The sequence below is a fragment of the Drosophila nasuta genome, chromosome 2L (assembly GCF_023558535.2).
Source record: "Drosophila nasuta strain 15112-1781.00 chromosome 2L, ASM2355853v1, whole genome shotgun sequence".
In the NCBI taxonomy this organism is placed as follows: domain Eukaryota; kingdom Metazoa; phylum Arthropoda; class Insecta; order Diptera; family Drosophilidae; genus Drosophila; species Drosophila nasuta.
This window is the reverse complement of record NC_083455.1, coordinates 11,647,302-11,666,716: the sequence shown is the minus strand read 5'-3', so window position 1 is coordinate 11,666,716 and position 19,415 is coordinate 11,647,302. Positions and strand designations below refer to the sequence as shown.

Here is a 19,415-nt window from a genome sequence, read left to right as displayed (position 1 = left end):
ACTCCTGCTCCTGCCTTGTTAGTTTTGGGGCTTACACTCCCATTATTTCTCTCAATTTCGCGCTGCTCAACAGGGCGGCTGCTTGGCATACACTGCGTATGCGTATTATAAGCGCCTTATATACTGCAAAAGCAGTGTTCTGTTTTTGTTGTTGCACACCATTTGGCAACCAGCATTATTAACGATGCTCCAAAGAACCTTTTAAATACATTGCGTGGAATTTTGCTATAGCTTTACCGTTATTTTGGCAACGTTATACGCTTATTTTTTCCGCTTTGCACTTTTTGCTGAGTCTTGCAAAGGGAAACTATCGATAGTTATAGCAAATTAATGGTTATCGATGAGCTAAAGTCTTTTCACTCAATAACATTTTTTGGTTTTATGTAGCAAATATTTATACACTAAAAAAAAAGTCAAGAAAAATCATCTTCAGCTGACATAAACGCTATCAATTGGCTATTAATACTATCGATAGGCGGATGCTTGTTTATAGGCTTGAACAATGTGCTATACATTGCATTTCTTCTTGTCAAGAAAATTAGAGCTTGAATGTGCCTTGAAAATGGTCACCATAATGAAAGAGAGAGAGAGAGAGAGAAACGAGCTTAAGTGAATTGTTCGTAAGTGGTTGAACAACTGGGTTGGCTTCAACATTAGCACGCATCAAAATGCAAAGTAATTAAAAAGCAAACGACAAAAGCAGACAACGAAATTACTGAAATTACATGGGCATAAGAACAGAGCAATAGCAACAACAACACACTCACTATGATTGCCAGCCGTAATGCAATTTAATGGCCAACAGAAGCCAATGGCTGTAACCACAGAAATGACCGGGATGAGTTTGAAGTGTTGCAGATATTGGTCAAAAGTGCCGCCAACTGGACAACAAAAGCCACAGACAGCAGCATGAAGGGAAGCATGAGGAAAGCAGGCAGCGAACAACAGTGGTCATCACTGGATGTCCGGCAAAATATCGAGATAAACGCCCACACTGAGAAGCAGTTATCAGCCAGGATATAAACAGGACACACGGCACGACGGCAGGCATCAGGACTTGCATGCGACAGACAGAAAGTTGAGCATGGACAGGCGACAAAGTGCGCTCACATAATAATAATGGAAATAATTTAACTTATTGGATTTTAATGGGATTACACATGCGCAACATGGGCCGCCATGGGTATTAAAACTTGGTCAACTACCGATAACTGCAACACACACATATACATACATACACTGTGTGTGTGTGTGTGGGTGTCTGAGTGCATAATGTCCTTTGTTGAAGCTGATTTTCAATGATGAAACTGCGCTGCGAACATTTGATGTTGATTGCAATGATTGTATCTACCACAAGCGAGTAAAGTCCATCAATGTTTATTTTAAAACTTACTGCAAGTGATTACACTAAAAGTCATATCCAGAAAACCACTTTCCGAGCAACATCTATAAATTATTATACGCTACTTAGCCGATTTTAAATGATTTAACAAGGAAAGAAAGCTAAAGTCGAGGTTATACTAGTAGAGACCCTCCATTTTTTTATTGATACATATAAAATTAAAGCATGTCCAATTAAAAAAACTTGAATATATGACTTTGAGGCTCTCCTCTTTGAAATATAATTGTCTCATGTAGCATTTTATGAACGTAAATGCTTTTCAATAGATATGTATGTATTTATTCATTCTCATTTGGTAAAACTTTTTGTATTTATCGACCATGTAATAAAATAAATATAAAGAATAAATAAACATATGAGGAATGATTAATAAATGTTACTCAATGGCCATCTAAATCATAAGATATTATCTTGAAATATTCAAATTGTAGCTATTATTGAAAATTGTGTAATGTATAGTCCGTAATCTCCATTTATTATAGTTGCAGAGATTTAGGTGTTCGACAGACTAATTGATGTTTTTATATATTTCATGTGGTCTCCATTTTAAATTCGACAAGTTTGATTTTTACTTTAAAATACATTATATTCAATATTTTTTTCATAGGCAGTTCAATGGAAATCCCCAGATGACACTGTGAGTGCATAAACTGTTATCTTTAATCAGTTGTGCAATGTTTAATTATGTAGCATAATTGAGCTTTTAGTGGACGTCGCTGGTGTCATCAACGGAACCTGAACAATATCGCATAACACAGTTGCAGCAACCGCAACTTGACGGCCTGCCATTGTGTTGCATGTAAACCATATCCATATCCTGCCACTGCTCCTGTTGCTCCCGCTGTTGCTGCTTCATGTAGTTGGAGATTGTTGCAACATGCCGCTGGCACGTTTATTCGTCATGTGTGTGGGTGTGCATTTGTGTATCTGCTTGCAGTTTCATTTAAACATGACCAGTTGACTGACCTAGTGCTGTTTGGAGCAACTTTAACCATTCGAGTTGCCAGTCTATTCGTCTGCCCCACTGGCTGAAAGTTTGTGCCCCGTCAGCCAGTCAACCAGTCATCAGCGCATGGCCACAACTAACCACATACCACATCATTTCCCAGTAGCAAACTGTCGCCAATGCTCGTGTTGATGACTTTGATAAGCGCGCGAGTGTGTGTGTGTGTGTGTGTGTGTGTGTGTGCATCTGTGTGCGTGTTTTTTGGTATGTGTGTTGCATCTCTGGCCATGGCACACAGACTTGTCCACATCATAACCTTACAGAAGCCTGCTCATTATCCAACTGTTTGACTGTTTTTTTTTCTCTCTCTTTTTTTTACCTCTACTCTTGTTGTTTATTGTGCTGCTGCCGCCACATTTGTTGACCGCATTTTAGCTTCATTTGCAGTTATTTGCTGCCTCGATACCTCAATTCTTGTTGTTGGTCCCTGTTCCACACCCACATGCTCAAAACCGCAAATTCAATTTCGATTGGGAGCTTACAATGCTGTTTTGCAGTTTTGTGTTTATGATGTTTCGGTGCATCTACTGCTCTTGTCGCTGTCGCTGTCACTTGGTGTGCACTTTTAATGCAATTTATGTAAAGTGTTTTACATGCTTTGTTAGCCTCTTAACCACAAAACGATCATTTGTCTGACGTAAAAAAAGGAAACTTGTGTATTGTCAAATTGTAACGAGTTTTTAGGACACAATACTGCTGGCCTTGCGCATTTTCTGTAAACTACTTGAGAAATACCCTCCAAGCGCACTGCTTACATGTAACCTGCTTTATCACTGCTTGCTGATATGTACACTGCTTGACACACATGTTCAGTAAGCAACTTATCGAATTCTGCCCGTTAAGCTTAATCCTTAGTAAAATACAAATTTGAAAAACCCTGAAAACGTTAAATTTGATTAAATTGTCCAATTAAAAACATAACATAATTAATAAAACAAGAAACAATTTAATACTAAAGTCATTGTATGGTACTTTACTTCCAATTGAATACATTCTAAAAATTTAAACCCAAAAAACAATAAAAATATTAAGAAATAAAAAATCAGCATAATTTAATTTTTATTAAATGCTAAACAATTTCTTGCTAGCATGCCAACTCAAATATGTAAAAACCATTACAAAGTTTGTACTACAAACCTATTACTTCAACCCCTGAATTAAAAAAGATCAAGCGGTCAACATTTAGCATTTGAAAATATGTTAGTTTTTATGGGATTCTACATTTAAAAAATCCGTTGAGTTTATTTATTATTTGCATTCCCATTAAAATTGGAAACATCAATCATAGTTTTAATTTCGTGGTACACAATTATTGTGTATTATATCTGGTTTTTTAGTTTTTGTCTGAAATTCGACCTCTTTCTTTTTAATTTTTCGACTGCTTTGACTTCTTCTTTTTGGATTTCTTCTTGTCATTGCCCGAATTATCCACATCAACAGCAATAGCACCAACGCCAGCAATTGAAGCCGGTTTTTCAATCACCACTGGATTTCCTAGCGATGGTGTTGGCTCCAACAATGTTGATAAACTGGGCAAGTTATCAAAAAACTTATCGGTATCTCCAACATGGGTGGTCAACTCGCTGGCGGTTTTATCAGGATAATTCTTCAGCCAATCCTCAAGAGGATCTGGCTGAGCTCCATACGTTGATGTGGAAAGATTTACATTATTTAGAATCTTGGTCATTTTACCTCCATCAGATTTCGGTCCAAAGTTTACGCTATTACGACGATCCACCTCATTAAGCTGACTGCTGGTCATGCCCTGCTGTGGACGCAGCACCGAAAAGTATATTTAAAAATATACATCAAAATAAAAAATAATAATAAAAACTTTACTTGGTATGAATCCATGCGGGGCTTTTTGGGCGACGGTTGATTAGAGTATGCAGGAGTTGCATGAGCGGTTTTTTGTTGTGTCGGATTTGCCAATTGCTGTTGCTTTTGTTGCTGGCGCAGCGAAAGCTGTTGCTGTAATTTCTGATGTTGTTGTTGCTGCTGAAGTTGCTGTGCACTTTGATAGCGTTGTTGTGGATGTAGTGCTTGTCGCTGTGATTTTTGTTGTGATACTGGTAGAATTTGCCGCTCCGGCAATGAAGCCGGTTTCTTAAAAAATTCAGCATTCGATACGGTGGGCTTAAATTGCATCGCCTCATAAGCACTTGGCGTGTTAAGTAACACGCTCTCATGACGCACCGAAGGATAACGCTGCAAATGAGAAACATTACACAGATATTCATATTTTGTATGGGCCAGTCCCGTACCCGTTGTTGCATTGGCTGTGCGGTCGCGCATACGGAATGATTTGCCATTCGCTGCTCACGCCAACTCACATATTGCGGCTGCGTTGGTGGATTGCAAGAAAATGGTCCAACTGATGTTGCCGAGCGCAGCAGCGGTCGTGGGGTAATTGCATATTGTGCTCCCGAACTCATCAGATCATTGGCCATTTCACCCACCTAGCGAATATGAGTGAATTATGTATGCATATAAAGAGTGCACTAAATGGGAAGAAATTTTCCATTACCTTGTCCATGCCAATGTAGGGATCTGTATCGCATGTGAGGCATTTGCAGAAATCTACAAAGATTTCCTGCCATTCCTGGTCACTGAAATGATTCATGCCATACGAAGTAACCACTTGGCTCCACATTATCTCAACTTCATATTTCGTTGGTCTATAAACAAATTCCATTTTTATTTTTAAGCTCTACAGTCATTCCCACCTGATGTTGAAGAGATGACAAAGTAAAAATGGCGTTCTGTTGCCAGTCACAATAAAAAAAAATTGTCGATAACTTGTCATTTTTATCGATGTTCATTTTTATACGATTTCAATTTCCTTTGCTTTCATTTTGTTTTTGTTTTTTATTTCTACCTAGCTACAGATGAAAACGTTCAAATAATGCATGTATAACAATCAATATTTAGCTTTGTTTTTGCTATTTCAAACATTTGTTAATATTTTCGGGCTTTTAAATTTACACAATCAGCTTGTAAATTATGCTACATATGTATATATATTTTTGTATATATTTTTGATTTTGTTTATGTCGTATATTGAAATATGAAAACTTTCGATTAAAAATTTGTATACGAGTTACTTAACATGAGTTCAATTGAAAGTATATTTATGTTACTTTCCTTTTTGGTTTTTTGTTCTATTTTCTTTCTGATTTAGTTAAGAGTTGAATACATATTTTTTTGTTATATAGTTAACTGCTAGTAAACGATAATCAATTTTATTTGGAATGCAATCAATAATGTAATACAAAAATTTTAATAACTCGCTAGTACTCAATGCTAAAGTTAGTTAATAGTTTAATTTTTTGTAATTTGGCCAATTGTTTAGTTAAGTTAGCACATGAATAACAACAGCAAATACACACACATTTAATAGTTGTAATATCAATAATTAGAATAATATGTAGGTAATACGTATAATTACTAGAATTCAGTATTTTTGATATGATCATGAATCACAACAATATGTTATCAATATCTCCATAGAATATACAATGTTTCATTTAGTTTTCGGCGTAATATCAATGTCAAATTACATTTCAATAGTTATATAGTTATGCAGGTAGCAATATACAATATTTACTTTTATTTTGATTCAATCGTTTTCTTTTTGTTTCAAAATCAATGTATTATTCTTTAACAATGTGCTATATATTTAAAAGTTGCAGCAGCAATAAAAATTAAAAAAGCTCGTACATAAAAACAATTAAAATCAATTCTGATCAACAACATTCTCTCTTTGGAACAGTTAGCTATAGCTTATAAATAATAAAAACCAATACAAATATAAATATATGTATATAGTATTGTTAAGAATATAGTATAGTTTAGTATAGTGTATATAGTTGTATATAATTATGCATGTAAGTATATGACGACGAACGGCAACGTGAATAGTGTCCGTGTTCAGTACGGCTCAGTCTTCTGCTAAAACTCAACGCAATGATGGATTTAAAAGCGAAATGACATTAAATGTGTTTATGAGGACGTCTCTTCATTTTCTCCTAGCTTTATTCCTGGGATGCACACGTGACCTTAGGCATTGTTGTTTTCGCCGCAGCATTGTATGCAGTCCATGCAGTTGTGCTACCTGTTGCCATCGCTTTTACGGCTCATACTCGATGAGGTCAGTTGCAGCTACAAAACGAAAAACAATTTAATATCAAATTTTCCAAAAAGTGTTATAAAGAATTTCGAAATGCATCCAGTGGGTGTGTGTTTTTTTTTGTCTAGAAGATGTGAGTGCGTGCATTAAAGAACTGACCTCTTGTCCTTGCATTATTATTTGTGGTGTTCTTAAGCTTAACGTGTTGCAACTACACGCACAACAAACAAGTTTCAAAAGTGACAGCAACAAACATACAAACAACATTTAGAGTGTACAACAGATATGTAGATAGAAAGACAGCGATACAGTAGATGTGTGGTTTTTGTCAAGTATTAATACTTTTAAACAATTGAAGCGCACCTGCATTGAGCGAATGGTGTCCAACAAAGCTTTCTTCTCCTCCAGCAATATGCTAATATCATCCTGTGCTGCCTTCAAATACGAACGCAACACCTCCGTTTCCTGCTTGGTCTTGTGCCTATCAGAATTAATTTAATTGCAAATTATTTGAGATTAATATACGGATATTATTACTTCACTCACCTGTAATTGTCAGTGTTGACTTTGGAGTCGACAAGCTGCTTGCGCAGCTGCTCATTGTCCAGCTTCATTTGCTGCATGACCAGTTGCATAGAAAGCAGCTCGCGATCTCGTTCACGCGGTGCACCAAACAAGCCGCTGGCTCCCAGCGATTGCTGTTGATCAGCGCTCAAGTTTGTATCTGCAATAGGATTTAATAATGTTTAAAATACATGTTTATATATATCATTTAATAAATGACGTGCCTATTGGCTGTATTTGCAGTTGACCATTCTTGTCACGCTCTAAATGCATGCGGCCAATGCACAGATTTATGGGCACTGGACCCGGTGAGGTAATATTAACAGGCGGTCGATCCTCAAGCAAATTGATGCGAACATTCTCCAGATTAATCTAGCAGCAAAAGGAAAAAAGTAAATTAGCGTTTAATGACGTCAGATCGTACAATCTCTAGTCAAGTTACCGTCACAGGCATAGGCGGGGAAATGATCTCATCCTCCGCCAAGTCACCTAGGCCAATCACTGTGCTCATCGACAAGTCCAGACTAATGTCCTTGACGCGTATCTCCGCATGGTGCGTAAACCAACTGCAAATCGAACAATTGTCATTTATTGCATACACGAATTAAATCTGTATGAACTTACCTTTGTATGCGCTTGCGATCGATGATGCCTTCAATTTCCTTGGGCATGTTTAAGGTTTCCTCAAGGCGCAGTCGAATGCAGGGCGGCGCTTCTGGATTGTATGGCGCCAGGTTCCAGGCTTTGCAGCGTGCCCCAAACTTGGTCTGCAAGTGGCGGGGATAGTATAAATAAATGGAGCGAGCTAAGAGGTTGGCTAGAATTCAAATTGAAGCCAAGCGCAAGCGAACAAACTACACAACACATGCAAAGCAGTAGGCACACACATGCTGTAACTGTGTGTGTGTGTGTGTGTGAGTGTGCGAGTGCTTAAAAGAAGGTGTGTGTGTGTGGGTGAAAGAGAGATGTGTGTATTTACTTGTTTAATTTGTGTTTTAATTTCAAGTTTATTCTTGTTGTTTAAAGCTAAAGGTGTTAGTCGTTTGTAATCGTTGTTGTTGTATTGGTGTTAGTGTTGTTGTTGTTGCTGCTTCTTTTATTGTTGTTGTTATTGTTATTGTAGTGTTGTTGTTGTTAGCTTAAAGAGTTCGTCTTCGCCCAGCTGGGCTGTTAATGCCTTCACAACCTAAGTGTTTAAGCCAATTTGCAACCAAAGAAATAGAACAAACCAATCAAAACCAAAAAACCACAAACAAAATATTCAAACTTATAAATTGGAATTTTTCTACAACAAAAAATCTAGTTTTCTATTGGTTAAAAAGTATATAATATATGCTATTATATATTTTGTTGAATAGGTATTATAATAGGTATTATAATGGCCTGGCTGACACGCTGTAGTCGTTGGATGGGCATGAGGCGGGGGCATGCTCAAAAAACACATTCGTATCAATAAAAAATTCAATTCATCAACAAAAAACAAAGCTGCCTATTGTTGTTAACACATTTGACAGTCGTAGAGACATATTTTTTATATATAGTTATTTCAACATACTTATTATCGTTTAACTACTTAACTAATTGGCCAAAAACGCTTTTCAACTGCATCAGCGCTGGCAACTGAAGCCAAAAATAAAAATTAATATTCAACTACAAAACATAATAAATTTATAATTAATCTCAAAACCAAAATATAGTTAATAATATTTATGTACAGAAGCAGCATTAAACCATAAGATAGCTTTTAATTAAGTTTAAAAAGAAATTTCAATTTTGTAATTTAGCTTTGATTTTTATACCTTGTTCGCTTGATGCGCGATCTGTTTTTGTTGTTGTTGTTGTAGAAAGGTGTTGTTTGTTGTAGTTGTAGTTGTTGTGTCATGTTGTTGTTGTCATTAATCAATTTACAAAGTGTTCGTTGTTTAACAGTGTAAATTATACGTTGAGCACAATATTTGGTTTAATTAGCACACATTGAGATCATTTTGATTTTTGTTTTTTTTTTTTTGTTTAGATGAAAACATATTTCATTTTTTTTTCGTTTTGAGAAGAGAGAAAATATAATGAGAAAATGATTATATGAGAAGTTATCTTACAGTAAAATTCAAATAAATATTTTAGAGCAAATATTAGCATTTTTTTGTTGATTCAGATAAAAAGTTATCGAAACATGCAGAAACATTATGAAAAAGTTGAGCGAAATAACATTGAATTTTGGCAAGAAAATAAAAAGAAAACAAATTATGTTTTTATATATATACAAAAACACAAAGAAAACCAAAGAAAAATTCAATATTAATTCAGATAATTAACAATTAATATAACTGACAGCGTAACGCACCTGCAACTCATCCCAGGGAATGGCGCCGCATTCATCACAGGACACAGCAGCCACCTGCAAACGCACCGAGGACTTGGAGCCCTCCTGCTGACGTATCACCTCCACTGTTGTCAGCCTGCAATAGATTAATATGCAATTAATTTACAAATTAAATAAGCAATTCAATTTGCTCTGTTAAATGCAACCTAAAGGTGGCCATGGACACAAGATCGCGTCGTCGCCACGTGCTGCCTTCTGAGGGTTCCGAGGGCGAGGACATGTTTGTCTTATAGCTGCTGGGCTCTTCGTACACCTCGCTGGCCACTTCGACGGGCGAGGCCTTCATATTGCTGTCATTGGTGAATGGATTGAGGCGGAACATCACATCCATGCAGTCCATGGTCTTGTCATCGCCCATGACAATGGCGAAATTCTCCGAATCGGAACTAATGTCGCTCTGCACCGAGAAAGTGTCGCTGACATCATCGTTGGGCGTACCCGACTTGATGGCTGAGTCAATGGAAGTCATAAAACTGGAGAAGCCCTTCTTCATCGACAGCAAACCCGAATTGATTTCCTTGGTGATGCTGGGCACTGCATCGTTGCCGCCGCTTGAACGTATCGTTGTGTTCTTTACGCTTTTCGGGGCTGTAGTTGTCGATGTCGATTGGGATTGTGATTGCATGGAGATGCCAGTGTCGGGTCGTGAACCCTGACTTGGCGTTGAGGAAGCCAACGTTGGAGTGCTCTGTATCTGCACATTATATCTGCCAAAAAGATGCAATTAATTATATTTTTTCTTCAGCATCACATTGTTACATTCCTACCCATGTGTATTCGGATTGGATATGTGTATGCCACTGTCAAAAGGCGGTTCATTGGTCACTGGCGAGGGCGTCTCAACGCTGCCAAACGTATTGCTCTTCAGCTGATCCAATGGCGGTGGTGTTGGCCAAGTTATATTGCCGCCTGTTATATGTAAATATTTCATATTTAATTTCTGTTTAAATTGCATTTGAACGATACGTTTATTTTACAATATTTGTTAGCTAGCTAATATCGTTTGGTGTTAGTTTAGTACGAAAAAACATGCGAGTTAAGAAATAAGGGCGTGGTTTCGGCAGCTACTATTTTTAGTGATATTTAACATTGTCTTAGCATTATAAATTGTAAACTAATTTCTTGATAGTGCAACTAAAAGCAAAAAGTTTAATGTGCACAAGATCAATCAACGTTTAAAGCAGCCAAAATGATTAGAAAATTATCAACCTTTTTGCATAACTTTTATTTATCAACGAATTCTGTGAAACTGAACTTATCTTGAATGTTTCTCTAGAGTAAATAAAGAAATCACGTTATTGATTTTAATATTGCGAAACCACGCCCTCTTTTTGGGCAGGTTTATGAACAAGTGGCTTAAAATCCTAGGTGACCAGCCTATAGATTGATTAAAAAATTGGAAGCACAAAAATACAGCAGTAAAATCATAATGAAATTGCAAGATAAATAATAATAAAACTGTTCCTAGGGAATCACAAGGGGGGACGGTGAGAACTACGTGTGATTTGCTATTGTTTAACAATTATTGCTCACTAGAGACATCGAGAGAGAGAGAAAGAGAAAGGGGACACAGTTTTTTTCAGTTTGTTAGTAGCGTTAGCTAGCGCTTAGATGGTTTGTTGTATATGGGTTTTAAAACTAAAGTTAATTTTTTTAATAATAATAATAATAAGGAGAGAGAGAGAGAGAGACAACAAAAGAAATATAAATTCTTACTATTCATGTGTAAATCATCACCCAAACTAGCTGAATCGGGTAAGACACTTTCAGCATCACCACCACTTGATTCCTTACCAGGTGTTGGCGATGGCATCACCAGGGTCACCTCGATCTGTGGCACCACACACCCAAATATTATTGATTTTTGTTGATTTTGCTATAAAACACGTAAGATTAAGATTAGTGAGAGAAGTGCAAGTGATTTTAGTATGACAACGAACCTTTTGCAATATGCGTTCGGCATCCAGATTAAGAAACGTGGACATTTCATTGAATTCCTCGGCGAGACGCAGCAGAAACAGCAATTGATAATGATCGATTTGCAGGCTAACCAAATTCGAAATATGCGCAATTGCATGCATATCCGCACAGCGCTCCACAGGCGCTTCTTTTGTGGCAGCTGCAGCTGCTTGCGGCATACGCACATCTTCCTCGCTGAGAAATGGATTGCGTGGCAGTGGCGGCAGCGATGGCAACGGTGCCAATCCCATGCTTTCCATTTGCGAACTCGCCGCACTCTGGCGTCGCTGCTCCAGCTCCAGCTGGGCTTGTGCCTGAGCTTGGCCGGCATGCAGCCAGAGCGTTATGGGCACTGCATCCACAAATGGTATGGATTTGTTCGGGCCCAAGGAGCGTGCGCCCAGAAAATCCACCCAAATGGGATCCAGTTTAATGCACCACACATCTCGTGGCTCCGACCACATGGCATAGCGTGACAGGTACTGCGTGGATGCAGATCGTGGCAGCTGTGCTTGCGGCGACATGGGTGCTGCTCCTGTTGCTCCTGCTGCTGCTGTTGGCATCATGCTCACATCCGAGGCAGCCACATGCGATAGTATGCGATCCGTAACAATACACATATCCCCATCCACCGATGGAAATCCGCTGCCAAAGACGAGAGATCCCTCTTGTAGGGAGTGCAAGGCCTGTGCTAAATCCGCTCGTGAACTGCCCATTTCACGTATGTTGGTGAGGGCGAAACGTGAGATCTGTATCTGCATTGTTTTGGGTCGATCCTTTTGATTTGGCGCATCCAGCGCCGCTTCCATGACCACGCGCGGCATAATCGCCTCCACCTTGACATCCATGTACATCAGATTTGGCTCCTGTTCCACGCTCAACGCAGCGGCCATCTGTGTGCCATTGGAGCCATTCGAGGCAATTGATGAGGCAATCGAGCCGCGCGTACTCTGCGACTGTTGTTGCGGCTGTTGCGGCTGCAGTGTGGCCTGGGAGCCGACGCTGGTGCGCAGCAAACTCTCGTGCAAATTCAAGCCAAAGGAATTCAACCACAATATCGAGCTGAGATCAAAGTGCACTTGCAACGGATTAATGTGCACAAACATCTTCGAAGGCGGCACTGAAAAATATGCAAAGGATATTAGTAATATACTTCATTTGTTATTTAATCGATTTACTCACGTGGAAATACAAAATCACCGGGATAGTAGAAATACGTATATTCGGCGTGCACAATTGGCATCTCGGCGGGAAACGAATAACGATCCTTGTCACCTGCAATCGACAAAGTCATATTAGCTTAAATATTCAATTAGTTATTGAATAGTTTTGACAACCAACAGCACAAGCAAAGTAGCCAGGCATGGCTTATATCTACAGATCATTTAATGTCTGCTAGGCATAGGAAATGCTCGATTTAATCAAGCCAAGGTTTTTTTGAGAGTCTTCTGTCTAATATCAATATTCAAATATAGAACTAAGAAGGTAATACATTTAAGATAAACAAATAATATACATTTATAGATTTTGTTCTATAAATCATCTATCTTATATATTTGTATAGAATAAAAAGAATCGATTTAAAACTACATCACACTTTTAATGTGGAATTCAAGCTTTAAACTATATTAACCTCAAACGACAAATTTACTTTCATTGTTTTGAGACCCTATAAGTTTATGTGGTCTTTAAAGGCACAAGTAATTATTTCTATAACACCTATTTAAAACAATCTTACTTTTTCTTTGTAAATAAATGTTTATATGACTTGTTTTAAGTTTATTTTCAGCTTTGGCATGAACGATAAAATAAAACAGAAAATTTTTTTCAATTTTAAAAAAATCCTTACTTCTCATACTAAAAATGTAATTAATAAATTGCTCTCTTCTCTACGCTATGTGATTCATCTTTTAAATATTTAATAATGCTGCAGCTGCAGCATTCCACGTCTATGCATACATATATATATCTATACAATAACGATCTGTTTTCTGTTTCAGCCATGCCTGGCAGGCGTGGCGTATGCGTGATATTCACCTGAGGAACGGCTTTTCCTTTTATGTTGTGCTACAATTAACAACAGCAACAACAACAAACGACAGAGGCACAACAAAAACAACAAAAGCGGATGTGTGACAAAAGTGTGACAAATGGAATGATGAGGTTTCGTGATGGCAAATAAAAATGCATGAGGTTATGTAAATGCACAATACACAAAATACAAAAAGCAAACAAATGCAAGAGAGAAAGAGAAAAAAGAGAATTTAGCGTATTAACATTAGTTCGAATAATGTAAAAGCGTTGATGAGTGTATCAATGTGTGTAAATGTGTTGTTAGCCTTAATTTTTAGTACTTTTTAACAGGCTTTGAATTAAACAATTCATGTTAATATGACATACAAACGTCCAAAACGTATGTTAAATTTATCTAATTTTTTAGCAAAGTTATAACTTGTAATTGCTGTTAATAATTCAATTCAATTATTATTTACAGCTTGTCACAGCTGTGTTAGCCTTTAACACAAGCGTGTTTTGAATTTACTATTAGTGAGGATATGTGTTTATGGAGATGTTGTGTAAGGATTTGATCAACTGCATCACTTCTCATACCTGAAACAAACTCCTTGGGCATTTGCTTTTTACCCGACGTCGTCACACGATACAAGGTGAAGTCCTCGATGCGCAGAATGACACACGAGCTCATCAGCTTGGCCAGATTCTCCAAGGTATTCCGCTGCTGCGCTGCCTGCGAGAATTGACTGCTTGCCGAGGCATTCCCTGAGCCTCCTGAGCCAGAACCACCCAAAACTGATGCTGCTACGCCAGCTGCAGTCGGAGTGCTGCTGCCATTGGAGCCAGTGCCACCGTTGCCAAAGTGTGAGCTCAACAGCGAAGCATTCAGCATAATGGGCGAGGCTGGAGCACTGCGTTCAAGCGGCGCATGCATTGCGGGTCGATTGGGTTGGCTCAGATTGAGTACAGCCTCCCGAAAAGCATTCAAGGATTCCTTGAGCCACAATGCTGGCGCCACCGACGCCTCCTTGTATTTAGCCCAATGTGAGCGATCCGATTTGGCCAAATGATAGGGATAATAGTCAACCTGAAAGGCTGTAACCGACACCTGCAAGGCGCCGCCCTTGTCCAGCTCCGGATAACTGGAGCGACCATCGCCCTCGTCGTCACACAAGTGTAGGTCGATGCGCTGGCTGAAGAAATGATACGAAGTCTCGCGCACATCGAATGCATTGAACATTCGCTGAGCGGTTGATGTGTTAACCGATTCCGACAGACGATTCTGCTGCTGGGCAACCTGCGCCTGGTACTCGGGGAGCGTCTATGGAGGAGAAAACGGAGGGTTAAACAATGATGCATGATCAACAAATCTACTCTACTTTTCAATACTCGTACACATTTAAGGGGATTTCTTAGAGAAGGAAAGCTGTCCACATTTCAGTTTAAGCTTTTCCGAAAACAACTATTAATTGATAATATTCTTATTGAATAGTTAAATTGTTAAGTAAAGGATGTTAAGATAAAGTTAACGGGGAGTTTGAGAAAATATAATTATTTTTGCAGTTCGTCTAGCTCGTCATGTAAGCTAATGTGAGTGTAACTAATATGATTTGGCCACAATCTGCTACGCTTTTTATTACCAGCTTTAAATCAATCCACGCTCACCTGCAACTTGCGTGCCGCCTTTGACTTTTGCGTAGCATGTGTGGCGGCCTTGATGAGTCCCGACAGCGAGTCCACAAAGTGCAAGGCTGCTTTCAGCTGCGAGTCCGTCAACACCCACAGCAGATCATCCAATATAAGCACCAATCGTGAAGCCAACAAACTGCAGTCTGCTAAACGTTTTCTGATCGTAATCCGACAGCGCGCATGATTCGTGAGCAGACGCAGCGGCGTTAAGGACTTGTCCTGCGTGGAGCTAGCCTCGATGCGTACCGTTTGCCAGGAGAGCTCCTTGAAGATCAGTATGATACCCTTATGTCCATCCTTAAGACGTGTGGAACGCAAATCAGCGCTAGCCCATTTTGGATTCTTGGATTCGACACGAATGCGGGACATTTGCACAGAGGCTGTGAAGGCGGCGCTGACAAAATTGACATTGACCGTATTCACCACAATGGTGATGCCATCGACCACCTTGTGTATGAAGCTGTATTTACCCTGAGGCACTTGTGGCAAGGCAGCCGCAGACGTTGAATTCCCTCCGCCCGCATCGCGAGCTGTGGGATTGCAGGTCTCGATGGTGATGCGCACCTCATCAAGTGTCTATGCATAAACATAAAAAATGATTAGATTGCGCGAATACATCAAAGAACACTTAAATCAATTGAACCTTACCAGCGTTATGGGCACACTCTTGAGCTTTGTCCAGCTAATGCGAAAGGAGACATGATTGCACCACGCTGACGTCAAACGCAACCAACTGGGCAACTCCAGCAGCTCGGTGAGAACACGTTCATCCAGTTCCAGATTGGATAACTCACCCTCGCCACGGAATGTGCTCAAATTGATTTTGTCCGATGAGAGATTTTTTGTATAGCTGCAAAAAACAAAACCATAAGACAACATAAAGATGTTAGTTAAGACTGAATGTTCGTTATTTCAGCTTCACTGAGCTGTCATCGCTCATTTAATGGCAACAAGTGGCGCCAACCCAAGAAGACAAGAGAGATAGAGGGACGAACGACCTGTCAGTTGCCATCAATTGACCCATTTCTAGTTAATGTTCTGCATGCATAATTGAAATCTAAATATTGATTGATTCGACAACGATGTGGAGTTCCATGCTGACGTATCTATTCGAGTTAAAGGTAAGTAATTGGTATGTAAGTGGCAATGTAATTGAATGGCAATCGGGGAAATAGAATCAGCTGGGGCGAACTATAAATATCTTGTAGGACAATCAAGGACTCAAGGCGCATAAGGTAAAAATAAATTTGTGTCAATGTTTCTAAGAGTGTAAAGGTATTTCCTAATCCTCAACTCAGAATAGTTTAGTGCAACTTGTTTTACTACCAAAAAAGTATTGCTTACAAAAAAAATTTCTCACCCTAAATAAATACAGAAAAAAAATAATACGTAAACATGAACCATATGTAAGAAAACTTAATTTATAAAATGAATAAACCATTAAAGGAAGCGAATAAGAATGAAACTAATTGCAATAAAAAATGTTGAGATTCATAGAAGTTTTATTCTCTATTTATCCATATACTATACATACATCTTTTACAGTAAACTTTTCCATTTCTGCTGTTTAGCTTTTCTACTTGAAAGAATTTAAATTAAAAGTTGGTCTAATGAAAATCTAATAACTTATACTAGTCCGATTATCATTAATCTTTATGTAAACAGTAAATAATGTGCCCATTAGGATATCAAGATGGTGTCGCAAATATTAAAAAATAAAAAGGGGAATTTACCAAGCTAAAAAGTTTATTTAATTGAAACTTTTGGGTCGATGATGAAACTTTTTACTTTAAGAAGAAGCTCCCCGTTTTATTTATCCTGTTGGGCAACTGTTGGGTGCTGACTAAGGGCGGGTGGCTTCAAAGCGGATAAAAGGCAACAAGTTTGCTTTGCATTTACACGTTAGTCTTGTTAAAAAGTTAGTTTGTTTGCAGCTTAATTGCGTGGAAAAAATCTTGGGCACATGAAAGCAAGACTTAAAGCACAAGGCCCCAAAGACAAGACAAATAAATGCGCCAACTTTGTGTACGCACCACACATACACTCGTATATATAGTTATTTATATACATATGTACATGTGTCGCAGGAGCGTACTGCCTATGGAAATCGATAAACATACTGAAAATGATAGAACAGTAAAGAGAAAGCTATATTTATAGCCATACAGATTATTGGAAGTTCATGTGGAATTTTTTTGTGGGTTCTAAACTAAATGAAAGAAATTATATATGTCAAGAAGAATATATTAATTTAGTATTTCTCTTTGCTTGGATAATAATACTTTAAGCCCAGGGTGAGATAGTGAAGTAAGCTCTGATCTACTGTTATACGTTATATGTATGTATGTGCATACAGATTTTGACAACTAATTAGAAATAAAGTTAAAAATAAATCTATTGTATTTTTGTTAAGTTTATTTTCTGTATACCTCATATAGACGCTACAAATATATGTTCGTTTAAACTTTTTAAAAATTATAATTACTAATTCGCAAATGTCTACTATATTCGTGCTGTATATATAAAGGTCATTTGTTTAATTAAAACTTATTCGTTTGCTTAGCTAAAACTTTTACCAAATTCAAATGTACACCAAAAAAAAATTTCTTGTTTTGTCTTGCTAAGTTGACTGACAGCTCTGAATGAAAAGGTCAATGATGGGGCCCAATTCTCTCACCCCCTGCAATCCGCGCCTGTGCAGTCAGTATGTTCTGTTATTTATGCAGCTGGCAGGACACATTCTCATGTACACAAACATGCATGGAAATAAGCAAAACATATTGTGGAGATCTTAAAAATTGAATTGGGCAAAGAGCCGGCGGCGCCTCTAAAACATCAAATTTTAAATTGAAATTGAAATTTTTTTTATTATGGCAGAAGCGTAACGATGTGCGTGTGGGTGTGTATGAAAGGAGAGAGTGAGAGGGAGAAAGGGAGATCAGCCTCATCAATCCACTTGTTACGCTCTAAAATAAAGTCGAGAGGTGGGAGAGCGATAAACGATAATGATAACAAGGTAGCTCTCCCTCAACCCTGTTAAATGCAGCCGCTGTGAAGCTGCAAAAAGAATACACACACACACAACCGCGTACAAAGACAACGACATTGAGACAACAACAACAATAACTAAAAACACGAGCTGTTGCTCGCCGCAGCTTGGAAAAATCAATTAAATATCCCACAGTAAATAAATGATGGCGCCCCATGCTGCCAGGTCTCTTAATTAGCATAGCTTTTTTTTATTATTGTAATGCAATTTTGCGCTAACTCGGTTATAACGATGCTGGTGACAACACTTACATGGACAAATGTTTGAGCAATTGGTTTTTTATCAACGAGACCATTTTGCGACGTCAGCAGAGGCAGCAAAGGCGGTTGGAATGTAATAAATCTCGCTACAGTAGCGATCCAATAACAACAACTACACGATGAACAGCAATAATGATAATAATCTCACTCAGCAGCACATTATTGCATTAATTGGAATCGAGATGAAGAGGCACAATAGGAGCACTTGATTTTTTCTTTTTCTTATTCTATGTATACGATTCTTATTGGAAAACTGGTATTTGTGCTAACGAGCGCGTTAGTTATACAAGCACTTTTGGCATTGGGTTTCTTGTTAAATTTTCGTCAGCATTAGTCATAATTTTTTATGGTTTTTGATAGATATTCGTTATAATTAGCTCTTATCATTCATATTATGTGCGCCCTCAAGAAAATCACTGTTCACAATCAAACAAGCAGCTGGCAATTTTTTCTTGTGCCTTTTGCATTTGGTTTTGTTGCAGCGCCGCCTCACGCGTCATTCGCACTAAAACGAACGATTCGCCAAATTTTACTTGTCTCGCGTCGTTATTTTAGCAGCACAATAAACAACACCCGCACTTGATAAATAAATAATTAAAAACAAGACCGTAGTCGTCATGCAAAACAGTGCTCGATTCGATTACATACAACTTTAACAGTTTTCATACAGTGTTAATAACATTAACTGCTAGTATTTTTTCTACACTCAATTGAATTACATCTAAAACAATTTTTGTACATATTTTATTACAATTTTTAATTCATTTATTTGATCAATTCTAATATTTGACCCAAATTGTTTAAACCGACATCCCATTTGATCACAATATTGCGAATGAAGCTCTACAATCAAAGTAACAGCTGCTAGTTTTGCTGTTGCTTAACATCTCCATATGAGTACTAACAGCGACGTAACACATACAGCTGTTATCGTAAGCTAGTTATTTTATAGTGCTATAAATAC

General features: G+C 38.1%; 2 protein-coding genes across 10 annotated transcripts; both read right to left on the bottom strand.

Annotated features, from left to right (window-relative positions):
• Positions 1-3,627: 3,627 nt before the first annotated feature.
• LOC132783564 (alpha-protein kinase 1-like) lies at positions 3,628-5,198 on the bottom strand. Of its 2 annotated transcripts, none has more exons than XM_060788808.1 (4): positions 4,936-5,198; positions 4,673-4,867; positions 4,248-4,616; positions 3,628-4,173 (listed from the first exon to the last, which is right to left on the bottom strand). In XM_060788808.1, exons 1-4 carry the CDS (start codon positions 5,101-5,103, stop codon positions 3,775-3,777), a joined length of 1,131 nt encoding a protein of 376 aa, XP_060644791.1. In that variant the 5' UTR covers positions 5,104-5,198; the 3' UTR covers positions 3,628-3,774. The 2 variants fall into 2 exon arrangements, with proteins under 2 accessions (XP_060644791.1, XP_060644789.1); XM_060788806.1 differs by having other exon boundaries at positions 3,636-4,176.
• A 602-nt stretch (positions 5,199-5,800) lies between these two features.
• LOC132783561 (bridge-like lipid transfer protein family member 3A) lies at positions 5,801-19,201 on the bottom strand. Of its 8 annotated transcripts, none has more exons than XM_060788795.1 (19): positions 18,443-19,201; positions 15,791-15,992; positions 15,119-15,718; positions 14,051-14,774; positions 13,478-13,507; positions 12,623-12,715; positions 11,422-12,560; positions 11,198-11,357; positions 10,249-10,390; positions 9,628-10,188; positions 9,443-9,557; positions 8,901-8,921; positions 7,726-7,868; positions 7,544-7,667; positions 7,326-7,473; positions 7,084-7,261; positions 6,901-7,018; positions 6,697-6,748; positions 5,801-6,569 (listed from the first exon to the last, which is right to left on the bottom strand). In XM_060788795.1, the coding sequence occupies exons 1-19, from the start codon at positions 18,484-18,486 to the stop codon at positions 6,538-6,540; spliced, it is 4,626 nt and encodes a 1,541-aa protein (XP_060644778.1). In that variant the 5' UTR covers positions 18,487-19,201; the 3' UTR covers positions 5,801-6,537. The 8 variants fall into 8 exon arrangements, with proteins under 8 accessions (XP_060644778.1, XP_060644785.1, XP_060644779.1 ...); XM_060788802.1 differs by having other exon boundaries at positions 11,276-11,357; XM_060788796.1 differs by lacking the exon at positions 8,901-8,921 and having other exon boundaries at positions 18,443-19,200.
• Between the last annotated feature and the right edge of the window lie 214 nt (positions 19,202-19,415).

Excerpts from the sequence above, each read along its gene's own strand:
- LOC132783564 (XM_060788806.1), bottom strand. The coding sequence starts at position 5,103 with ATGGAATTTGTTTATAGACCAACGAAATATGAAGTTGAGATAATGTGG. Across the intron at positions 4,617-4,672 it reads CACAGCCAATGCAACAACGG|CGTTATCCTTCGGTGCGTCA; the intron begins GTACGGGACTGG and ends TCTCATTTGCAG. Across the intron at positions 4,177-4,247 it reads CCCGCATGGATTCATACCAA|CAGGGCATGACCAGCAGTCA; the intron begins GTAAAGTTTTTA and ends CTGCGTCCACAG.
- LOC132783561 (XM_060788795.1), bottom strand. The coding sequence starts at position 18,486 with ATGGTCTCGTTGATAAAAAACCAATTGCTCAAACATTTGTCCAT. Across the intron at positions 15,993-18,442 it reads TTGCTCAAACATTTGTCCAT|CTATACAAAAAATCTCTCAT; the intron begins GTAAGTGTTGTC and ends TGTTTTTTGCAG. Across the intron at positions 15,719-15,790 it reads AGAGTGTGCCCATAACGCTG|ACACTTGATGAGGTGCGCAT; the intron begins GTAAGGTTCAAT and ends GTTTATGCATAG.